The 22,273-nt window shown below is 45.0% G+C and overlaps 1 protein-coding gene across 1 annotated transcript in view; it reads left to right on the forward strand.

Annotated features, from left to right (window-relative positions):
• LOC143957185 (uncharacterized) overlaps window positions 1-22,273 on the forward strand; it is a 109,688-nt gene that overhangs the window by 67,747 nt on the left and 19,668 nt on the right. The window contains 8 exon segments of the mRNA XM_077467334.1: window positions 2,718-2,811; window positions 2,972-3,010; window positions 3,104-3,183; window positions 3,283-3,385; window positions 7,143-7,247; window positions 9,708-9,805; window positions 13,897-14,002; window positions 15,636-16,688. Of these exon segments, the coding sequence (XP_077323460.1) occupies window positions 2,718-2,811; window positions 2,972-3,010; window positions 3,104-3,183; window positions 3,283-3,385; window positions 7,143-7,247; window positions 9,708-9,805; window positions 13,897-14,002; window positions 15,636-16,688 (1,678 nt within the window).

Here is a 22,273-nt window from a genome sequence, read left to right on the forward strand (position 1 = left end):
ACATCCACAGACTGGCCCCCGACATACCACTTGCCCCCGACATCCACAGACCGGCACCCGACATCCACAGACTGGCACCCGACATACCACTGGCCCCCGACACCCACAGACTGGCCCCCCAACATCCACAGACTGGCCCCCAACATACCACTGGCCCCTGACATCCACAGACTGGCCCCCGACATCCCGTCGTTGCCGCTTGGAGACTTTGAACTGTGACATTGTCTCTGCCGGCCGCGGACCTCTAGCGGCCGGCAGCGAAAAACTGGAAATTTGAATTTCCCGGGACAAAATTAATTTCGGACAAATGTCCTAATCCCGGGAATGTCCCAGGAAATTCGGGACCATTGGCAACTATGTATGTGTGTCCAAGAGCATTGTGCTCACCGGCCTCCCCTGGAGCCTGAGGGGCATGTCGTGGCCGACCCAGCGCGTAGCTATGGTCTGCACGCGCTCAATGGCCAGGCTGGGGAGACTACAAGGATAAGGGTATCCAGCCTGTCACCCAGCCGGCTGTTGATAGTAGATCACAGAATCTAATCTTGCACAAAAGGCAAACCTCTGCAAAAAATCCCAGGACTGATGGGCCCGCAGGGTTCTTAGGTCCATCTCCTTCACTAGGCAGGAAAAAAAAACTGAAGCTGCAGGAAGCAGGCTGGGGGGTTGTTACTGAAGGAATCGCCCCTTGGGTGGAACTAGAAAGTTCTGTGTTTGTACATGTTAACATGTTCTGCCTAGTCCTCTCCTGAAGGTGGCGTAACAAACCCTATGGTCAAGAATAAAGGAGCTGTGTCAGTCAGTGAACGAAAGAGAAATATTGTTTTTTTTTCAAAATGGTCGCCCTTTTTTTTTTTTTAGTGCAGGTAATTAAAACCGGAGAGGCGATCAAATATCACCAAAAGAAAGCTCTATTTGTGGGCAAAAAAGGACGTTCATTTTGTTTGGGTGCAACGTCGCACGACTGCGCAAAAAGGGACGCAGTGCAGAATCGCAAAAAATGGCCTGGTCATCCAGCAGCCAAATCTTCCAGGGCTGAAGTGGTTAAACTATTAGCTGACAGCAAGAAGTGCAGAAACCTTTCCAACAAGAGCATGGCTTGTTATTGCGGGACTTGTTTCATTGCTTATCTGGGGAGCAGCTCTAGGGAGATCATAACTTCTTCTGTGCTGAGAACTATGGAACAGCTGCTCCCAAATCTGCAGAGAACTATGACAAACTCCAGCTCCAGTGTGGACTGTAAGCCTGGGGCTTATTATATGGAACAGGCTGGAGGAGTTTTTGCTGTTGCCCATAGCAACCAAACACACAAGGAATACGATTGACTGCTCTATATTGCAACATCACAGACAAAGTAATAATATTAATTGTAAAAATTGTATTTTACTCATATTTGACTAAATATATTCAGATTTTAATTACATTGACCATCTCTCCTCTGAGCTGTTGCCTGTATTTTCCTCATTATCATCACCAGTCTCCTCCCACTTCCGCCCTGCGGCTCCCACACTTCCTCTGTGTGCGTTCCACGGCTATCCAGCGGCTTCCTGGTTCTGACAGGTCGAAAATCTGACGAATCACCTATTCTGATGGGTCGCCGATTTTGACAGAACACCTGACATTGTTTGGGAGAGCAAACAACATCCGACAGCCCTTTCTTCCTGTGAGAAGAGCTCTCGTCTCTCCTCAAAACAGAGAATTGACAGGAAAAAGAATAAGATAATAACAAGTGTCCTCAGTTCAGGAGGCCGGCAGCCATTTTCTTGTAGTGCGGTGCCTTTCCTATTTATTAATTTTTTTGGTAAAATCTAGTTTAAATTTGTGTAAATTGGTTTAAAATAACCCCACAATGCTAGTTATTGTTTAAAAGTATAGATACATTGAGTAAACATGCTCTGGGTGTGACGCCATTTTGTTGTAGTCCACAAGGCAAGACAGGAAAGGCTATTAGGCTTGTCCTCTCTTTTAACCTAAAGAGTGTGTGCCCAGTGAGGAGGAGGTAATAATGTCTTCTTTTTATGGGAGAAGGGGTCTAGGCACTCTGGGGTTGATTTACTAAAACTGGACGGTGCAAAATCTGGTGCAGCTCTGCAGAAAAACCAATCAGCTCCCAGGTGGTTTTGTCAAAGCTTAATTGAACAAGCTGAAGTTAGAAGCTGATTGGCTACCATGTACAGCTGCACCAGATTTTGCACTCTCCAGTTTTAGTAAATCAACCCCAATGTGTGGACCGGTGGTCATGTGATGTCACTTACATTGCAGCACAAAGACAGAGGAACTGTCACCTCTCTTAGTTTAACATTTATATTGAGCTGAATAATATAATTCTACTCTGATTTTAGCACAGCTGATCCCCTTATTACCCGAAGTCCTTGGTATGTGGTGGGTGGTCATTAGGGATGAGCTCAGGCGTTTTCACATGGAACACGTGCAAAGCCTGCCAGGAAGTCGGCGCAGCTCTGCACTAATCACAGGCAGTGAGACATTGCCCCGATGTGAAGCTGTAGAGACGGGGCAATGTCTCACTGCCTGTGATTAGCACAGCGCTGCGCCGACTTCCTGGCGGGCTTTGCACGTGCTCCATGCGAACACGCCTGAGCTCATCCCTAGTTGTCATAATAGATTTCCTAAAACGGAGAGATCTTGTGATCACAAATGCCCATGTAATGAAATGCGCTCTATAAATGGTCACATGACTAAATATCTTATAACCAACCCAGGTTCAGGATTTTCTGGTGTGTGTTCCTCACAACATGACCCAACCGTCATATTCATGGACGATGAAAGCTTTTCCAGTATATGTCCAGACTGAATGTATATATGTAATGTATATGTCCAGTGTATGTTCCAGACTGACAAATAATACCTCACCCATCCCATCCTTCACTCTTCAAGAACCAAAGTAGTAGACATCTTCAGAACATTACATTTTATTTATCATCATTGATTGATCACAGGTCAACCACTGGCTGAGATGTCATGATGAAGAAGCGGCCGCCCCTCACATCACCGGGTAAGAGGAGACTTTCATCCCCCTAGATACACACATCCTCTGATATAAAGACATAGAAACAATGTATTCAGTCAGTGTGTGTGTTTCCTACAGATGGACCAGAGAGATGTCCCCGTCCTCTGTATTCCCGGGACTCCGAACAGGAAGATCATGAGATCCCTCAGGAGGATCAGGTAGCTGGAATTGAGACTCTTGGATATAGTTTGTGTACAAAAATCTAATATGTGTCTTAAGTAATATGTATAATATCTGTATTGTTTTGCATTCTTTAGGATAAAAATTTGACTAATATTAAGATGGAAGATAAAGAAGAGCCATATATGATGGATGATGATCCATGTAAGGAGGAGAAAATTCCTCCAGTGATCAGCACAGGTGAGAAATAAAGACTAAATCCAGAGAGGAGTCCCAGATTCTCCTTGTTCAGTCACTACAACAATCTCTTCTTCTCCCCCCTCCTCTGTCAGTAGACAATAATGGGGACAGGACTTAGATAAGGGGGGGGATAAGAGGGTCCAAACCTCCCGCAGAGCATCCATAATATAGCAGCTAGCCTTACAACCGCTGCACACCGGAAGCATTGCAGCCACGCTCCTGCTGTCACTTAGGTCTAAGCCCTTGTACACACGGTCGTAAATTCAGACAGAAAATGTCCGATCGGACCGTGTGTTGGCTACATCTGACTTTTTCCGTCGGAATGTCCGACCAACAAAGTTTGAGAGCTGGATATAAACATCATGATCTGATTGGACTTTGTCCGATTGTTTGTAGTGAATTCCGATCGGACAAAGTGCCACGCATGCTCAGATCAAATTACGAGACCAAAGCTATTGGCTACTAGCCTGAACGTAGTCCCGTCGTAACGAACGAACGTCATCACGTTCAGAATGATCGGATTTTCCGACAAATTTGTCCGACCGTGTGTGTGCAACACCAGTTTCGGACAAAATCGGTCTGAAAAAATCCGACAGATTTTGTGGTCGGAATTTCCGACTGTGTGTACAAGGGCTTAGACTGGCCGTACATTATGCTATTTTGTTTTAAGGAAAGAAAATTGCTTGATTTCCCTATCAACACAGTCAGTGTTGATTAGAAAATGCCTCCCACTGCCCTATTGCATTCTGATGTGGAAGGTTCCTCGCCATCAGAATACAATGATTACTGCTGCCAGCTATAGCCAGTGGCAGTGATCATATGAGAAAACCACACAGGTTGGTTGTACTGAAGTTGATTGATAGATCAACCTCAGTACAACCAGTCTGCCCATAGATGGATATAAATTCAGCTAATTCAGCACCTATGGCTGGTAGGGATGAGCTCAGGCGTGTTCACATGGTCCACGTGCTGAGCCCGCCAGGAAGTCGGTGCAGCGCTGCGCTAATCACAGGCAGTGAGACTTTGCCCAATCTCTGCAGCTGCACATCGTGGCAATGTCTCACTGCCTGTGATTAGTGCAGCGCTGCGCCGACTTCCTGGCGGGCTCTGCACATGGACCATGCGACACGCCTGAGCTCATCCTTAATGGCTGGCTTAAGACACAGGCAGCTGCAGTTTGGGATAAGGGGGGCTCTACTTATAGCTTTCTTGACTCCGGTCACATGACAGAGCAGAGTTTTTAACTGCCTAGTTTGACTCTTGGGTAAGGATGGGCTTGGTCATGTTCGCAACCACACGTGTCCGATCCCACCAGGAAGCTGATCTGTGCGGCCTCGGATAGGGAAATGTCTCACTGCCTGTAATTAGCACTGTGCAATGCTGGCTTCCTGGCGGGCTCAGGCACATGTGGTTGCGAACACGCACAAGCCCATCCTTACTCTTGAGTGTGTTTCTTGGAGGAGGGGGATCTGTACTTGGGGAGCTGTACTGAGGGGGGAAAGATGTGCTGGGGGAAGCTCTACTAGGAGGAGGGGATCTTTACTGGGGGAGGCTGTACTGAGGAAGCTGTACTATGATGGTGGGATCTGCACTGGGGGAAGGTGCACTAAGGGGGGGGGGGCTGTATTAAGGGGCAGTCTGTAAGTGGGGGAACTTCATTACAGGAGGGAGGATCTTTACTGGGGAGCTGTACTCGGAGGGGAGTTCTTTGCTTGGGGGAGATGTACTGTGGGGTGGGTGGGGGGGGCAATCTGTACGGGGGGGGGAGTTTTGTAATGGGGAAGAGATCTGTACTGGGGAAAGTTTTGGTACTGGTTCTGCACTCCTGACCCTGGTGATCTGTACATTAAACGTCCCTGACCCCTGCTCTTTGTGCGTTACTTCCTCCTGACCCATGCACTCTGCAAGTTACACACTCTAGCCACCTGCGCACTGTACGATAAGCACTCTTAACCCCTTTTTAATATATATATATATTCAAATATATCTCTCAAAGGGTTAGTAAAAAATAAACGCAGTGCAAATGCTGAGAATAAAATTACGAAAACAGCGCTAAAAAATCAGAGATTAGTCCAATCATGAAAATCTTCAATAATGTCCCATCCACCTTAAAATCGTAATTGGATGTATAGTGAAGTGATATACAGTTCATATGAAGAGTTGGTAAAGACTGGCAAACTCAGGGTTAATACTGAAGGGTGCATCTGTCACCAGATATTTAATTCACCACGTGCTTGTACACTCCCCCTGGGGGGCAAACTCACCAGAAAAAAATGGGTAAGGAGGCACTCAATCAAAGCTTGCAGACCATTAACTGTGTCTTATTTCCTTATCCTCATCATAGATCACCAGGTGTGCAGGGGAAAAGACTTTTCTCATCAAGTAGATATCCAAAATACTCCTATTTCCTCCTCATCATATTTTACCAGGAATGCGGGGGTTAACATATAAGGCAAAACAGATTCGCATATAGAGTAATACCTTTTATTCAAACAAACTTCCCCATACAAATAAAATCATCCCTTAGGTAAAAGCTGTGTACATCACATAAAAAGTAATCAGCATCAATGAATGAAAACACATGCAGAGGGTGCTCTCGCTGTACTCAGCTATTTCCAGAAGCACTTTCGTCCTGCAGGATGTATCTCTCACTGCCAGTTAGAGCTTGGAGGGCTGCGGAGTATCGTGTAGGCCACACGTATGTGTATATATATATATATATATATATATATATATAGATAGATACTGTGATGTGTATTTCAGACTTATGACCACTATATCTATCTATCTATCAGACTTTATACTATATTGTACAACAGTCACTGGTAGCTCATAGTCAGTGACTATGCAATTGAAGTTCTTCCTTAAAGCAGAGTTCCTCTCAAAAATTGAACCTCTGCTTCTCCGGTTACAACCCCCTTCCGGTGTCACATTTGGCACCCATCAGGGGGGAGGGGGGGAGCAGATACCTATCTAATACAGGTATTTTCTCCCACATCCAGTGAAAGATTGCCGCAGAATCCACGGCGATCTACGCCATGTTTGCCTTGCCCCCCCCCCCCGACACACGCTCACACAAACGTTTGCTGAACTTTCGACCACCAAGAACGTGGTGACATACAAGACTGCGACGAGCCCAGCAAATGAAGTTCAATGCTTCCAAGCATGCATCAAATTGTTTCCAAGCATGCATGGGAATTTTGCACGTCTGAATTTTTACAGACTGTCGGAATTTCTGATCTGAAGTTTTTCCGACTGAAAAATTGAGAACCTGCTCTCAATCTTTTGCTGGCTGGAATTCGGCCAGCAAAAGTCCGATGGAGCATACACACAGTCGCATTTTCCGGCTGAAAGCTCTCATCGGTCTTTTGCTGGGCGAATTTCCGATCGTGTGTATGCAGCATTAGACTTCTGTTTGTGGCACAGTAATTAAAGAATATTCTTCGGGTATAAGGACTGTTGCAAATGTTGCCATGTACACAGTGAGTTGGCTCAATTTTTACATACTTCTCCCCATACCCCCAGCAGCAAAAAATAAAATATTATGTACCTCGGAATGGGGAGTCTGTGCCCAGTGGCTGAGTCAGGAGCCATCAGCCTCTATTAGACTCCAGCTCTTCTCCTCACATCATGTCATTGTGTGTTACCAGCCAAGAGACGTGACCAGTCTCGCCCCCCCCCCCCCCACACACACACACACTCTGGGGTCTCTCATATATCTCAGTACAGGGGGCTTCACTCTCATCTTTATTCACAGACCCCGGAGACTCCAGAAACACTCAGAGAGATGTGAAAGCTTGGGAGAAGGAAGAAGAGCATGTGAAGAATAAAGAGGAGGAAAAGCCTCTGCAGATTAGCATGGGTGAGTTGATGACTTAGAACAGATAAAACATTTCTGTTTTTTAAGGTAAGAATCCCGATGCATCAACTCATCAAAAATGACATCACGCTCTAGTAGACATCACAGATTAGCACAGTCATTAAAGTGGTTGTAAACCCTCACATATGCACAGTGAGGTTACTGGCCTCAGGCGATACACAGAGATTAAACAAATCCTCCTACATAAGTTGTACATGTTTATCTGCAGTCTTCTCTTCTCTTCATCCCTTCAACGTGCTGAATTTGAAAGCTTGTCTGAGAGTTCAGAAAGCAGGGGGCAGAGAACTGAAGTGACACTCTGCAGAGCTCAGTGAGGAGAGCCCTGAGAGCTGATTGGAGGGCAGAGACACACCCCTCCACTCACCACACAGGAACATAGCAAAAGCTGTCAATCTGATGGAGCTCCCTCCCTGCCACGTTTTCCTCTTGGTGTCTTGATTTTCTCACTTCATAAAGCTGATTATACTTCTTTGCAAAAAGCCTCCCAGATCTTATGCATTCTTTGGTTATCTAGCAAGAACTGCATAGGATCTCCTCAAAGTTCCTCAATGATGCTTAGGACAGGAGATTGTGATGGCCACTTTAGAATCTTCACAGCCACAGGAGGATTATCTTCGTTCCTCAGTTGTGTGCATCTTTTTATAGGGTTGGTGACTGATTTTATTCCAGAAGCTTGAGGCTCCTTCATGTGCAGTTTGGTGTATTGTTTAGCACTCTACAAAAGTACCCTACATTATGTTTTTTTTTTTTGGTGCATTGTGACAGCAGGTGGTATTTACTTGAACGAAATTGAACCTCCATGACATCTACTTGGTGTTTAGTTTTGTTGGTATCTATTTCATCCTTGAAACTGTATTCTCGGTACATCATAAAGGAGCAATGAGAGATACAAATAGTGAACATGGATTACAATCTGAGACTCACAGATGCTATATAATCTAGCCTCTTGGATGTCAGTGAAGCCATTAGGGCTCATTTAAACTTGCTTCAAAATGTGGCATTAGACACGCTTTTTAAAGCACTCTGAATGCCACATGTGAACGCTATAGGGGAAAGTGAATGGAACTGGAGAGTGAGGACCAAGTGGCAGAGGATCAACAGAGCTGGGGGGATCAGAACAGGAGAAACTAGCAGATATCACATGTGGTGTGCACAGCATGAGAGCGATATTGTGGGAGGGGAGCGAGCAGAGCTGGTCCCATTTAAAACAAATAGAAAATCAACACATATGGGGCATTTGTCAAGCTTCATTAACCACTTGCCGCACACCCACTATCAAATAACGCTGGGCAGAGCAGCTCTAGTTCTGGGTGGACGTCATATTACGGCCCTCCAGAACAACCGTTCTCGCGCTCCTGTGGGGGGGGGGGGGGGGGCGCATCGCGGTGATCGGTGGTGTGTGTGTCTGACACACTGCTACAGCGATCTCGGTAAAGAGCCTCTGACGGAGGCTCTTTACCACGTTATCAGCCGTGTCCAATCACGGCTGATCACGATGTAAACAGGAAGAGTCGTTGATCGGCTCTCCTCTGTTTTGAGGAAAAGCCAATCGGCTGCTCTCCTGACAGGGGGGGGGTCTGTGCTGATTGTTTAACAGCACATTCCCCCCTCGGATGCCGGGGTTTGCCACCCCCCTCAGGACTACCAGGGATTGCCACCACACTGGACCATCAGGTATGCCACCCTAGATCACCAGGGAAATGCCAATCAGTGCCCAGGCAGCTGCCATACAGTGCCCATCCCCAATGCCTGCCAGTGCCATCAGTGATGCCTATCAGTGCCCATCAGTGCAGCCTTTCAGTGCCCATTAGTGCCGCCCATCAGTGCCACATCAACGGTGCTGCCTTATATGTGCCTGTCAGTGCCGCCTATCAGTGCCACCTCAACGGTTCTGCCTTATATGTGCCCGTCAGTGCCGCCTTATCAGTGCGCATCAGTGAAGAAGAAAACATGCTTATTTACAAAATGTTATAACAGAAATAAAAGAAAAACCTTTTTTTTTTTCTTTTTTTAATTTTAGCTCTTTTTATATTTGTTTAGCAAAAAATTAAAAACGCAGAGGTAATCAAATACCACCAAAAGAAACCTGTATTTGTGGGAACAAAATTATAAAAATTTGATTTGAGTACAGTGTTACATGACCGTGCAATTGTCATTTAAACAGCGACAGCTGAAAATTGCCTCAGGCAGGAAGGGGGTGTAAGTGCCTGGTATTGAAGTAGTTAAAGCTGTAAAAAAAGCATGTTGAAGTGGTAGGCACATTAATGTAAGTTAAAGTCGAAGCAAGTGTAATAACTGAGCTGACCATTCTAAGAAATGATTACTGTATTATCACGTCATTCACAATATGAATTTATGCATTCTCACTGCAATTATTACATCTCTATAGAATAATTAGTGTATATTATTACACTTACATGGCGCTTTGTTGATTTCTTAAAGGTGAACCTGGTAACCAAAATCCCCCAGAAAGATGTCCTAATCCTCTGTATTCCTGGGATTCCACACAAGAACATCGAAGGATCCCTCAGGATAATCAGGTAGATAGATTTTTTGAGTGAGTTGAGCTATTTGAGGAGTCTTTGAGCTCAAAGTGCATGAAGTGTATAGAAATGTAACTTGATATCGACAAGTATAAAAATCATCTGATCTTGATCAATATTATTGAAATGGCAAATGCCTGTAAATATTTTATCCTATCTTTTCATGTGACAACACTGAAGAAATTACACTACAATGTAAAGTAGTGAGTGTACAGCTTGTATAACTGTAAATTTGCTGTCCCCTCAAAATGACTCAACACACAGCCATTAATGTCTAAACCGCTGTCAACAAAAGTGAGTACACCCCTAAGTGAAAATGTCCAAATTGGGCCCAATTAGCCATTTTCCCTCCCCGGTGTCATGTAACTCGTTAGTGCTACAAGGTCTCAGGTGTGAATGGGGAACAGGTGTGTTAAATTTGGTGTTATCGCTCTCACTCTCTCATACTGGTCACTGGAAGTTCATCATGGCACCTCATGGCAAAAGAATTATCTGAGGATCAGAAAAAAAGAAAAACCAAATAAGGTTTTATGTATTATCTTGGGGAGATGCAGACTAGAATACTGCAATCACTGAGCAGCAAATTATATCACCTGTGATGTATTTCAGTTATCTTGCAAACCTGGCCTGTTAGTGGGTCCTGAGGACAGGGTTGATGACTGCTGGACAAGGCTATAAGATCACCAAGACCCTGAAACAGAGCAGCAGCACGGTGGCCATGACCATACAGTGGTTTAACAAGACAGGTTCCACTCAGAACAGGCCTCACCAAGTTGAGTGCACGTGCTCAGCGTCATATCCAGAGGTTGTCTTTGGGAAATAGATGTATGAGTGCTGCCAGCATTGCTGCAGAGATGGGGGGGGGGATCAGCCTGTCAGTGCTCAGACCATACACCGCACACTGTATCAAATTGGTTTGCATGGCTGTGGTCCCAGAAGTAAGCCTCTTCTAAAGATGATGCAAAAGATAGCCCACAAACAGTTTGCTGAAGACAAGCAGACTAAGGACATGGATTACTGGAACCATGTCCTGTGGTCTGATGAGACCAAGATAAACTTATTTGGTTCAGATGGTGTCAAGTGTGTGTGGCGGCAGCAAGGTGAGGAGTACAAAGACAAGTGTGTCTTGCCTACAGTCAAGCATGGTGGTGGGAGTGTCATGGTCTGGGGCTGCATGAGTTCAGTATGTCATGTACATGTACTGTGACATACTGAAGCAGAGCAAGATCCCCTCCCTTTGGAGACTGGGCCGCATGGCAGTATTCCAACATAATGACCCCAAACACACCTCCAAGACGACCACTTCCTTGCTAAAGAAGCTGAGGGTAAAGGTGATGGATTGACCAAGCATGTCTCCAGACCTAAACCCTATTGAGCATCTGTGGGGTGTCCTCAAACAGAAGGTGGAGGAGCGCAAGGTCTCTAACATCCACCAGCTCCGTGATGTCGTCATGGAGGAGTGGAAGAGGACTCCAGTGGTAACCTGTGAAGTTCTGGTGAACTCCATGCCCAAGAGGGTTAAGGCAGGGCTGGAAAATAATAGTGGCCACACTAGAATACTGCAATCACTTTGGGCCCAGTTTGGACATTTTCTCTTAGGGGTGTACTCACTTTTGTTGCCAGCGGTTTAGACATTAATGGCTGTGTGTTGAGTTATTTCGAGTGGACAGCAAATTTACTGTTGTACAAGTGCTACACTCACTACTTTACATTGTAGGAAAGTGTAATTTCTTCAGTGATGTCACATGAAAAGATCTAATAAAATACATACATAAATGTGAGGAGTGTGTGAGATACTGTATGTATGTTGTGTGTGTGTGTGTGTGTGTGTGTGTGTGTGTGTGTGTGTATATATATATACACAGTGGGGCAAAAAAGTATTTAGTCAGCCAACAATTGTGCAAGTTCTCCCACTTAAAAAGATGAGAGGCCTGTAATTGTCATCATAGGCATACCTCAACTATGAGAGACGAAATGTGGAAACAAATCACGAAAATCACGTTGTCTGATTTGTGAAAGAATTTATTTGCAAATTATGGTGGAAAATAAGTATTTGGTCAATATCAAAAGTTCATCTCCATACTTTGTTATATATCCTTTGTTGGCAATGACAGAAGTCAAACGTTTTCTGTAAGTCGTCACACACTGTTGCGGGTATGTTGGCCCATTCCTCCATGCAGATCTCCTCTAGAGCAGTGATGTTTTGGGGCTGTCGCTGGGCAACACGGACTTTCAACTCCCTCCAAAGGTTTTCTATGGGGTAGAGATCTGGAGACTGGCTAGGCTACTCCAGGACCTTGAAATACTTCTTACGAAGCCACTTCTTCGTTGCCCGGACGGTGTGTTTGGGATCATTGTCATGCTGAAAGACCCAGCCACGTTTCATCTTCAATGCCTTTGCTGATGGGAGGAGGTTTGCACTCAAAATCTCAGTATACATGGCCTCATTCATTCTTTCATGTACACAGATCAGTCGTCCTGTTCCCTTTGCAGAGAAACAGCCCCAAACATGATGTTGCCACCCCCATGCTTCACAGTAGGTATGGTTTTCTTTGGTTGCAACTTGCCATTCTCTCTCCTCCAAACATGACGAGTTGTGTTTCTACCAAACAGTTCTACTTTGGTTTCATCTGACCATATGACATTCTCCCAGTCCTCTTCTGGATCATCCAAATGCTCTCTAGCAAGCCTCAGACGGGCCTGGACATGTAATGGTTTAAGCAGGGGGACACGTCTGGCACTGCAGGATCTGAGTCCCTGGTGGCATAGTGTGTTACTGATGGTAGCCTTTGTTACGTTGGTCCCAGCTCTCTGCAGGTCATTCACTAGTACCCCCTTTGTGGTTCTGGGATTTTTTTCTCACCGTTCTGGTGATCATTTTTACCCCACGGGGTTAGATCTTGTGTGGAGCCCCAGACTGAGGGGAATTATCTAATTATTGCTCCCACAGTTGATTTCTTCACATCAAGCTGCTTGCCTATTGCAGATTCAGTCTTCCCAGCCTGATATATATATGGACGATATCTGCAAATGAGGTTGGTTATGTAGCTGGGGGGCAATGTTGTGGAGGGCCTTGTATGTTGTGGCTGGAAGCCAGTAAAGGGCTTGGCAGAGAGGGGCAGCAATCACGGGATCAGTTAGTAAGGCATATTAGTCTAGCAGCAGCATTCATAATAGACTGAAGAGGGGATAGCCTGCTAAAGGGTAAGCCATTAAAGAGAGAGTTGCAGCAGTCAAGGTGGGAAATAATCAATGAGTAAATAAGTTGCTTTGTGGTGTCATTAGTCAAGATGGAGTTGAATTCTGGAGATGTTGCAGAGGTTAAGGCCGTAGGATTTAGCCAGTGATTGAGTTAAGGATTACACCCAGCACCCTGGCATGTGTGGAGGGACTAAAGGTTGCGCTGTTGAGCTTAATGGTAAAGTCATGGGGGGGGGGGGGGACCGGGAAGTAGGAAATATAACAAGCTCAGTTTTAGAAAGACTGAATTTGAGAAAGTGGTGACATCCATACTGATAGGTCATTCAGTAAGTTTGAGATCCGTGAGGAGAGGGGGTGAGTTGAAGAGTGGAGAGATAGATCTGGGTGTCATTGGCATAGAGGTGGTAATGGAAGCTATGGGAGGTTATCTACTGGCCCAGGGAAGAGGTATATGTATGAGAAATATAAGTATATAGTACATAGAGAAGTACTGTATATAGTATGAGAAAGTATCCTTGTTCTCTTTATATTGCTTCTTGTCCTACCAGTCCCTCTGCTTTCCTATTAACTGGCCACACTAGGTGTGAGAGCACAACATGGACAGTTTTCTGGCTGTGCTGGGAACTCGGTGTGCTTGCCTCCAATGAGAAGACCTCTCCTGAACACGCCCCCCTGAACAGCTATTAACTAGGAAGTTCAGTATGCTACTGTTTCTTCACCCTCACCTCTGTATGCAGCTGAGAACTTTGTATGGTGATTGTATAATCACTTTTTTTTTTTCAAATCTTACCAAGTATCGATCTTGAGCTCTGACCATGTAGATCTTTGAGATTGTTCAAGCATGTGAGACCAAGGATCTTATTTGTATAATTTTTTTCTCTATTCAGGATGAAAGTTTCATCAAAGTTGAGGTAAAAGAAGAACTAGAAGAGCCATCTGTGAGGGCAGATGAGTCATGTAGGGAGGAGGAAATTCCTCCAGAGATCGGCACAGGTGAGTAATAAACACTAAAATCTAAATTAAACAGGCACCTGCGGCGATCCAACGTTTCCCCCAACCATCTCCCGCCGCCTTCAGGGACACATAACAAGTCCCAGAAGACTGCAGGACCATTCACAAAGCACAGTGCATCTCGCACATGCACAGTTGGAAGCTGGCTGTAAAGTCACAAAAGTCAGCAGCTACAGTATTTATAGCTGCTGACTTTGATTATTTTTTGGTGGGGGGGGGGGAGTTACTGCAGGCTTACAATGTAAGAGAGCCAGCCAGGGGTCTTTGGCAACCTGAACACCAAGTAAAGTGCATAGTAATAAAGAGACCCTGGACCAGAAGTGACCCAGCATTAGACAGGTCCACCAAATATGAAGAACATCTCCAGTGGCTTGGCATCTTTGAAAGAGTGTTCAGGGATCATGTGGGCTAATCTGTAAGGGACTGCGTACCACCTGGTCACCACTTTGAAGGCTGATTCAAGTGTGGTTATATTAATGGTGCAGGAAGAAGTAAAGCAATGTTTCTCAACTCCAGTCCTCAAGTACCCTCAACAGGTCATGTTTTCAGGATTTTCCTCAAATGAAGCGTGGTAATTACTAAGGCAGTGAAACTGTTCAAATCACCTGTGCAAAATAATGGAAACATGAACTGTTGGGGGGTACTTGAGGACTGGTGTTGAGAAACATTGCAGTAGAGGACCAAATGGCCTGCCAGCCCAAGAGTGATTTGTGGGCTTTCAACATTTTGTTTTTGTTTTTTTTCCATTTCAATAATTTTTTATTGAGGTTTTATAACAGAAAATGTAGTTCTACAATGAACAAAGAGGCAGAACAATTTTCAATGGCCCATACAAGCATTGCAATGCAGAAAGTGCCCATAGTTTTGCATCGGAAGTCTGTAAAAGGATACCAAGGGTTGTGAGTATGCAGAACAGATACAACTGGGCCAGAGAATCGCCCACTTACCAATGAACATCAGTAGGGGACTCGTGACTTCTGATGGTGGGGGAACTCTTGACATCTGATGTAAGTGTTGGGGGGTGCTATGGACATCTAGTCTTACAGGTACTTTGAGGGAAACCATAATGATGATGCAGCCAACAATGAAATTAAGTTTGACACCCGCGCTCTAGATAGTTGTGAGGTACCGCTTAGACTGAGTGACGACCAAGGGTTGTTTGGGGTCCACCCCAGTAATTGAAAATCCATGGGTTCCAGACTTTGTTCAATTTTGTGACCTTATCATGCTGGACCACAGACATTTTTTCATTATCAAATACCATGCCATCTTAGTTTTCTTACTTGTGCTATAGTCGGAACCCCGTATTTCCACTCTATCGCCAGAGTCTGTCGGTAGGGAAAATAAAAGATATCAGCTTAAACTGATTAGCCATGCACTGGTCAGGCTTATGGTTGAGCAGCACCTCGTATGGGTTATTTGGGCATACTGGCTTCCAAAACTGTTTAGAATAGTTGGTATACCTGCGTTCAAAATCTTTTTATCCTTGGACGCTCCCACCACACATGTATGAGGGTACCACAACATTTGTTATTTATTTTTTTAATCACATCGTAGCTGTTTAATGATACAGGGGTTCTTTAAACTTTTTTTATTTTATTTTTGTTTCCTTCAGATGGACGATATAGAAGACACCACATGGGGAAACATCCCATTTCCTTAGATGGTGAAATTGAAGAGGATGACATTACAGAATCTTCTGAGGATAACCTCACGACTTCAAATCATGACAAGAGAATTCCTGGACGCTCAGATCCTCACACAGCTCGTAGACGGGCTAAAACTTTCCCTTGCTCCGAATGTGGTGAATGTTTTACCCAGAAGGCAGACCTCACCTCACACCGGAGAAGTCACAAAAATAGGAAGATTTTTCCATGCTCCGAATGTGGGAAAAGTTATTCTCTGAAACAGCAACTGGTCAGACACATGAAAATCCACACTGGGGAGAAGCCGTTTTCCTGTTCAGAATGCGGAAGATGTTTTACGGAAAAATGCATACTTGTTAAACATCAGAGAACTCACTCTGGGGAGAAGCCGTTTTCATGTTCGGAATGTGGGAAGTGTTTTCCGAGCAGACGAAATCTTGTCTTACATCAGATGACTCATACGGGGGAAAAGCCGTTTTCTTGTTCAGAGTGCGGGAAGTGTTTTTACTATAAATCAAATCTTACCACACATGAGAAAGTTCACACGCAAGTGAAGCCATATTCATGCTCTGAATGCGGTAAATGTTTTTCCCATCGGTCATCTCTTATCGATCACGAAAAAGTTCACACAGGGGAAAAGCCGTATACCTGTACGGAATGCGGAAGAAGCTTTTCACACAAATCTTCTCTCAACACTCACGGAAAGGTTCACACGGGGGAAAAGCCATATTCGTGCTCTGAGTGTGGGAAATGTTTTTCCCACAAATCATCTGTTATCAAACATGAAAAACTCCATGGAGGGGAGAAGCCGTTTTCATGCATGGAGTGCGGGAAATGTTTTTCCTTAAAGTCGAGTCTTGTGGAACATGAAAAACTGCACACTGGGCTAAAGCCATATTCGTGCTCCGAATGCGGGAAAACTTTTTCCTTGAAATCAAATCTCACCAAACATAAAAGAGTTCACACGGGGGAGAAGCCATACTCATGTTCTGAATGTGGTAGACGTTTTTCAAATAAGTCCTGCTTTATATCACATATCAATTCTCATGGGGCAGAATCTGAAGTAGGAGGTGGAAGCTGAGTTTGGGTAGGTACGTATACTGTACACCAAATTACCAAAAGTATATGGACGCCCCTCCATAATATGGAGCTCAGGTGTTTCCAGGGAAAGGTACTGCTAATGTTCAAGCATACCATTGTGTGTTTTTAAACCTTGGGAAAGGACCATTATGTACCTTTTGTCCATGCACACAAAGCCAGGTCAATAAAGACAGTTTGACCAGTGTGATATGGAGGAACTCAAAAGGCTGGCCCAACCCAGCCTTCTCATCCAACATCCCTACCTGACCTCACAGATGTTCTTTTCCCACGAATAAGCACAAATTCCCACAAACACACTTGAAAACTTTGTGAAAAGCCTCTCCAGAAGAGCAGAGGCTGCTATAGATGCAACGAGAAGCCAGTTTTTAATATTAATGCTTATAATTTTGAAATGGAAGATCCAACAAGCTCATGTCAAGGCCTGAAGTCCACACACTTTCCATCCATATTGTGTAGTTGTCTTGTATTTATACTGGGGAAAAAGTCTGAAAGAAAACATGATTTACTAGTTTTATATAATTTTAATACCCAGCTTGGTTCAAGATAAATAAAAAACTAGGTCTCCTAAATAAGGATTTCAAGAAACTTTATCAGGTGATACACAGAGATGAAAATAATCTTCATACATAGGTTTTACATGTTTATCTGCAGTCTTCTCTTCTCTACAGCTGTCCAAAGTCCAGAATTTATAAAGCTTGTCTGAGATGTCAGAAAAGCCGAGAGCTGAAATTACACACTGAGCTCAATAAGGAGAGCTCTGAGAGCTGAATGATGGAAAGGGACAACCCCCCTTCACACAGCTCACAGGAACAGAGCTGAGGCTGTCAATCAGCTGGAGCTCCCTTCCATCATCATTTTGCTTTTGGTGTCAAGAAGTGATTCATGCTGATAGCAGAGAAAGGAAGCAGCAGACAGAAATTACACATCTTTGTCTGATAGTTCACTAGGGGACACAACAGACCACTCGGGTATTGGCCTAGTTTGTAAGAGGATAGACAGATGAGAAGGATATTCTGCTATAGCTGTGAGTTATACCCCTCTGAACAATTTTAGCTTACAATTTATGGCTCATTTTACATGGGCTGGATCTGTTTTCGCTCAGCAGGGGATCTGTTTACTGATCCCCTGTGGAGCAGGTGGATGGCAAGTCCCTGCCCACTCTGCTTATGCAGGCCAGACACGGACACAGCGTGCTCTGTTCTATGGGCAGCCGGATGTACATGGAGCGGCTGTCTGTTTACACCTGGCAATCCAGCCAGCCAGAGGGAAACAGATCTCCTTCTGTTTTTTTTTTTTATCGGATCGGACCTAGAGTTAGCCAGGTGTAAACAGACACAAGTCCGTTTGCATCTGGCACTCTATAGAGAAGAATGGAGGGTCAGGTCTGGCTGAAAAACAGATTGTGTGAGAGTAAAAGGGTTAGAATTTCTGCCTTGTTTTTTACTACTATCCCAGGCTTCATTAGTGATCTTTTCTCACTTAGGCCATGTTTTGCCAGCCCATGGATGCACAGGTGTTCCGTGGATCCCTGTGCCGACAGTCCCATTGTTGTCTGTTGGGATGGAATGGCTGCACGGGTGCAGGCACTGCTCCTAATATGACACCTGTGCGGGTGCATGGCCCCAAATGCACCCTGGGTGAGTTTAGGGACACGCACCCAAACCCATACTGATGCCATTGAGACACAGCAGCTGTTTCCCCAATAGACATGAATGGGATGAGGTGGTTAAACATATGTGATAGCAAAAGGGTAGGCTTTAACACTGGGTAGCCATTGCTTATGTGGTGAAATACATGATCGTCAATCCTTTCTGCCCCCCTTCCCCTGACCTTCTAACTGAGCCTTTGTCAACCTTTTCAACACAGAGGAACCCTTGAAATAGTTCTCTGGTCTCAGTGAACCCCTGCTAAAAATTTGAAATCTACAACTCATGATACATTAGTGTTATGGTCAGTTGGAAGAATGGTCCTTACACTTGTGGTCATTGAGAAGAATTACCTCCTTACAGATAGCTAAAAAGATCAATGCTGTCAGTGGTAACATATATGAGAGGCAGAAATTGCCCAATGGTGAAGGCTCCACTTTGTTCTTGGGATCCAGCAGGAGCAGGTATTTCCCACGCAGGCATTCTGAGGTCCGGGGTCTGCGTTTTCTTCAGGATTGTTGCATGGGAAACCAAGATCTTTGCTAGATCCTGCAGCTTATCTCCATCCCTGCAGTGTGCATGCTGTATAATATACTAATGGAGTGTACACCAATCTTGCCTAGGTAAAAATATAAGCAGCGTAAATAAAGTAAGAAAGAACTTTTTTTTTTTCCCGTATATAATTTCTTTTTATTGAAAATATTGTAAAACATAACATAGATAAATGAGCAAATAATACAGTGGTTTTGGCCCCATTGTTACAATGGCCAGGAGCAACAGTTGAACAAGAAACACAAGAGTTTGAGCTGTCATTTATTTTCATCTAGACCTTAAGTCTATAAAAGCACAGATGGTTTGAGCGTCTGTGTCTAGTAGCCTACTACGCTTAAGCCAAAGAGTGCCACATGATCATCAGTCAGATCCTCATGATGGACAGTTCTCGCTGCAGTTTGGTGCCCCATCGCCTCTGATTTCTATGCATCGGAGGAAGGTGGACTGGGGTTCCACCTAATGGTCAACCCCGAGCACCACCTCCCCCTGTAAATCCCAACCGAAGAGAAAAGGGGACAACTTAGAAAAAGCAAAAAATAAAGAGAAGAAAAGAAAAAAAGGGGGGGGAGGAACACAGGAGCGGGAAGACGGGGAGAGGAAAGAGGAAGGGGAGGAGAAGGACAAGGGGGAGAGTATCCGGGGAGGGGGGAACTAGCTTTCCAGTTTTGGGGAGGGGGTGGGGACACCACCAACTGCCCTCCCTAACAGAATATCTTCGCTCCTCTGGACTTGCATGTACCCTCCTTTGGCCGTGTGCCCGCCTGATACACCCAATTAGCAGTTAGATTATTGACCGTCATCTCTCAATAAAGTTTGATAATCTGGCGACCTACGGAACTTGAACCACGTCTCCCAGATCGCTGAGAAACTGGCAATTCTGTCTTTAGTAGCAAAAATCAATTCCTCAATCCCTGCAATGTGATCAATGCGTGAGGTCCATTCCTTCATAGATGGAATCCCAGTGGATTTCCAGTGAACTGGAAGGCAGAGCCTCGCGGCATTGATCATATGCATTGCAACTGATTTGAAATATTTTTTCTTCGAAATTTGTGAGTGGTGTAAAAGGTACTGTGCTGGGGAATATTCTAAGGGAAGCGAAGAGATCAAAGTCGTTGTTTCATGAACCTTCCGCCAGTATGGTTGGATCCGAGGGCATTCCCACCATATATGTAAAAAGTCACCGAGCCCCTGCCCGCATCTCCAACAGCGATCGGAGACTGAGGGTATAAACTTATGCAATATCTCCGGTGTTTTGTACCACCGAGATTTGAGTTTGTACCCGTTCTCTTGTGTGTGTACATTCAATGACCCTTTGTGAATATACAAGTGGATGCGCTCCCAGTTTGTATGGGTCAATTCTACGTTCAATTGTCTTTCCCAAAAGTCGTGTTCTTTTTGCAGGATGGGATCAGCATCTGGAAACATGGAAGCATATATTATTGAAATGACATGACGCTGAGGTGAGTGACTGGAGCACAAGGATTCAAAAACCGTAGGGGTTTTAGTGAGTTTGTCTTTGAATGTCGGCCTGTCTAGGTAGTGTTTAAGTTGGATATATTCCCAGAAAGGGAACGATTTTGTCTGCGACAAGGAAGCCAGTTGCCTCTGACTCAGGAGCTTGCCTCTGGAAAAGAAGTCCTTGGCCAATAGCTCTGTACGTGGCCATTCTGCGGCCAGGTAAGACCTCGCTAAACCTGGAGTAAAATCTGGATTTCCCCGAATGGGAGTGAGGGCACCTACTTTGTCCGAGATTTCGTAGACTTTACATGCTCTATCGAAGGTCACTAAAGTAGCACTTATAAGTGGGTGGGAATGTGCGGCTACGGGTACATGTCTCTTGGTCAGCCAAGGAAGAGAACCCAGACTAGTTCCAACTATCGATTGTTCTAAGAGAACCCATCCCTTGTCTTGCTTATGAACCTTCCAGTCCACTATCCGAGCTAGCTGGGAGGTCCAATAATACCTCTGAAGGTCAGGGAGCCCGATCCCCCCCTTAGCTTTTGGTAACACTAGCTTTGTCCATTGAATTCTCACCCCTCTGCCTCCCCAAAGAAATGTTCTACACATTTTTTTGTAAGCTGCAAAAAAGGAGGGAGGGAGAACAATTGGTATGGTCTGCATTTTATAAAGGATACGGGGGAGAACCGTCATCTTTATAATGGCGGCTCGTCCAAACCAGGAAATGGTGGGGGATTCCCACCTAACAAGGTCTTGTTGTAACTTCTTCAGTTCCGTCAGATAGTTCATGTCATATAAGTCTACTAGTCTGCTAGGTAATTGAATGCCTAAGTAAGTGATGGAGTCTGTCTTCCATATAAACGGGAAGTTCCTTTGGCACCAATGAACTTCGTGAGGGGGTAGCGTGACATTTAGGGCAAAGGACTTGGAAAAGTTAATTTTCAGATTAGAAATATGTCGGAATTGTTCTAATACTTGCATCAAATTTGGTAGGGAAGTCAGGGGAGATGAGAGGAAAAGCAAGACGTCGTCTGCAAACGCTGCCAGCTTGTACTCTCGGCCTTGCACCTCAACACCTTTTATATTTGTGTTTGTTCGGATACATCTTAGAAGGGGTTCCAATGTCAAAATGTAAAGTAAAGGAGACAGGGGACAGCCCTGTCTGGTTCTGTTCCGGATGGAGAAGGCCTCTGACAGGTGACCGTTGACCCGGACTCTGGCACTAGGGTTAGTGTACAGAGCTTTAATAAACAATCTCATGTGATGTCCCAAACCTATTGTCTCCAGGACGGAGTCCATATAGTCCCAGGCCACCCGGTCAAAGGCCTTCTCCGCATCCATGGACAGGAAGAAACCCTTCTTATATGTGGAGGACAGCCAGTGATGTAGGTTTAGCGCCTTGATAGTGTTGTCCCTGGCCTCCCTGCCAGGGACAAAACCCACCTGGTCTAGCCCCACCCACGTCGGTATGTGATAAGAGAGTCTGGTAGCTAATATTTTGGAGAATAATTTCACGTCTACGTTTAATAGTGATATTGGCCGGTAGTTTGCGACACTCGTCGGGTCTTTGTTTTCTTTTGGTAGAACTGTGATATAGGCTTCTAGTACACTTCGGGGGGGCTCCGACGTTTCCGTTAGAGAGTTGAAAGCTTTTATGAATCCTGGGCCTAAGAGGTCCGGAAAACTCTTGTAATACTGTGCTGTGTAACCATCCTGCCCAGGACTCTTGCCCGGCTTTGTAGACTTTAAGGCAGCCGCCCATTCCTCTAAGGACAGCGGGGCTTCAAGAGCCTGCTGGTCCTCAGACGATAAGGCTGTAGGGCTATATTCGCGAAGAAACTCATTTATTA

The sequence above is a fragment of the Lithobates pipiens genome, unplaced genomic scaffold, assembly GCF_037356315.1.
Source record: "Lithobates pipiens isolate NorthernLeopardFrog02 unplaced genomic scaffold, aLitPip1_a1.2 Scaffold_51, whole genome shotgun sequence".
Lineage (NCBI taxonomy): Eukaryota > Metazoa > Chordata > Amphibia > Anura > Ranidae > Lithobates > Lithobates pipiens.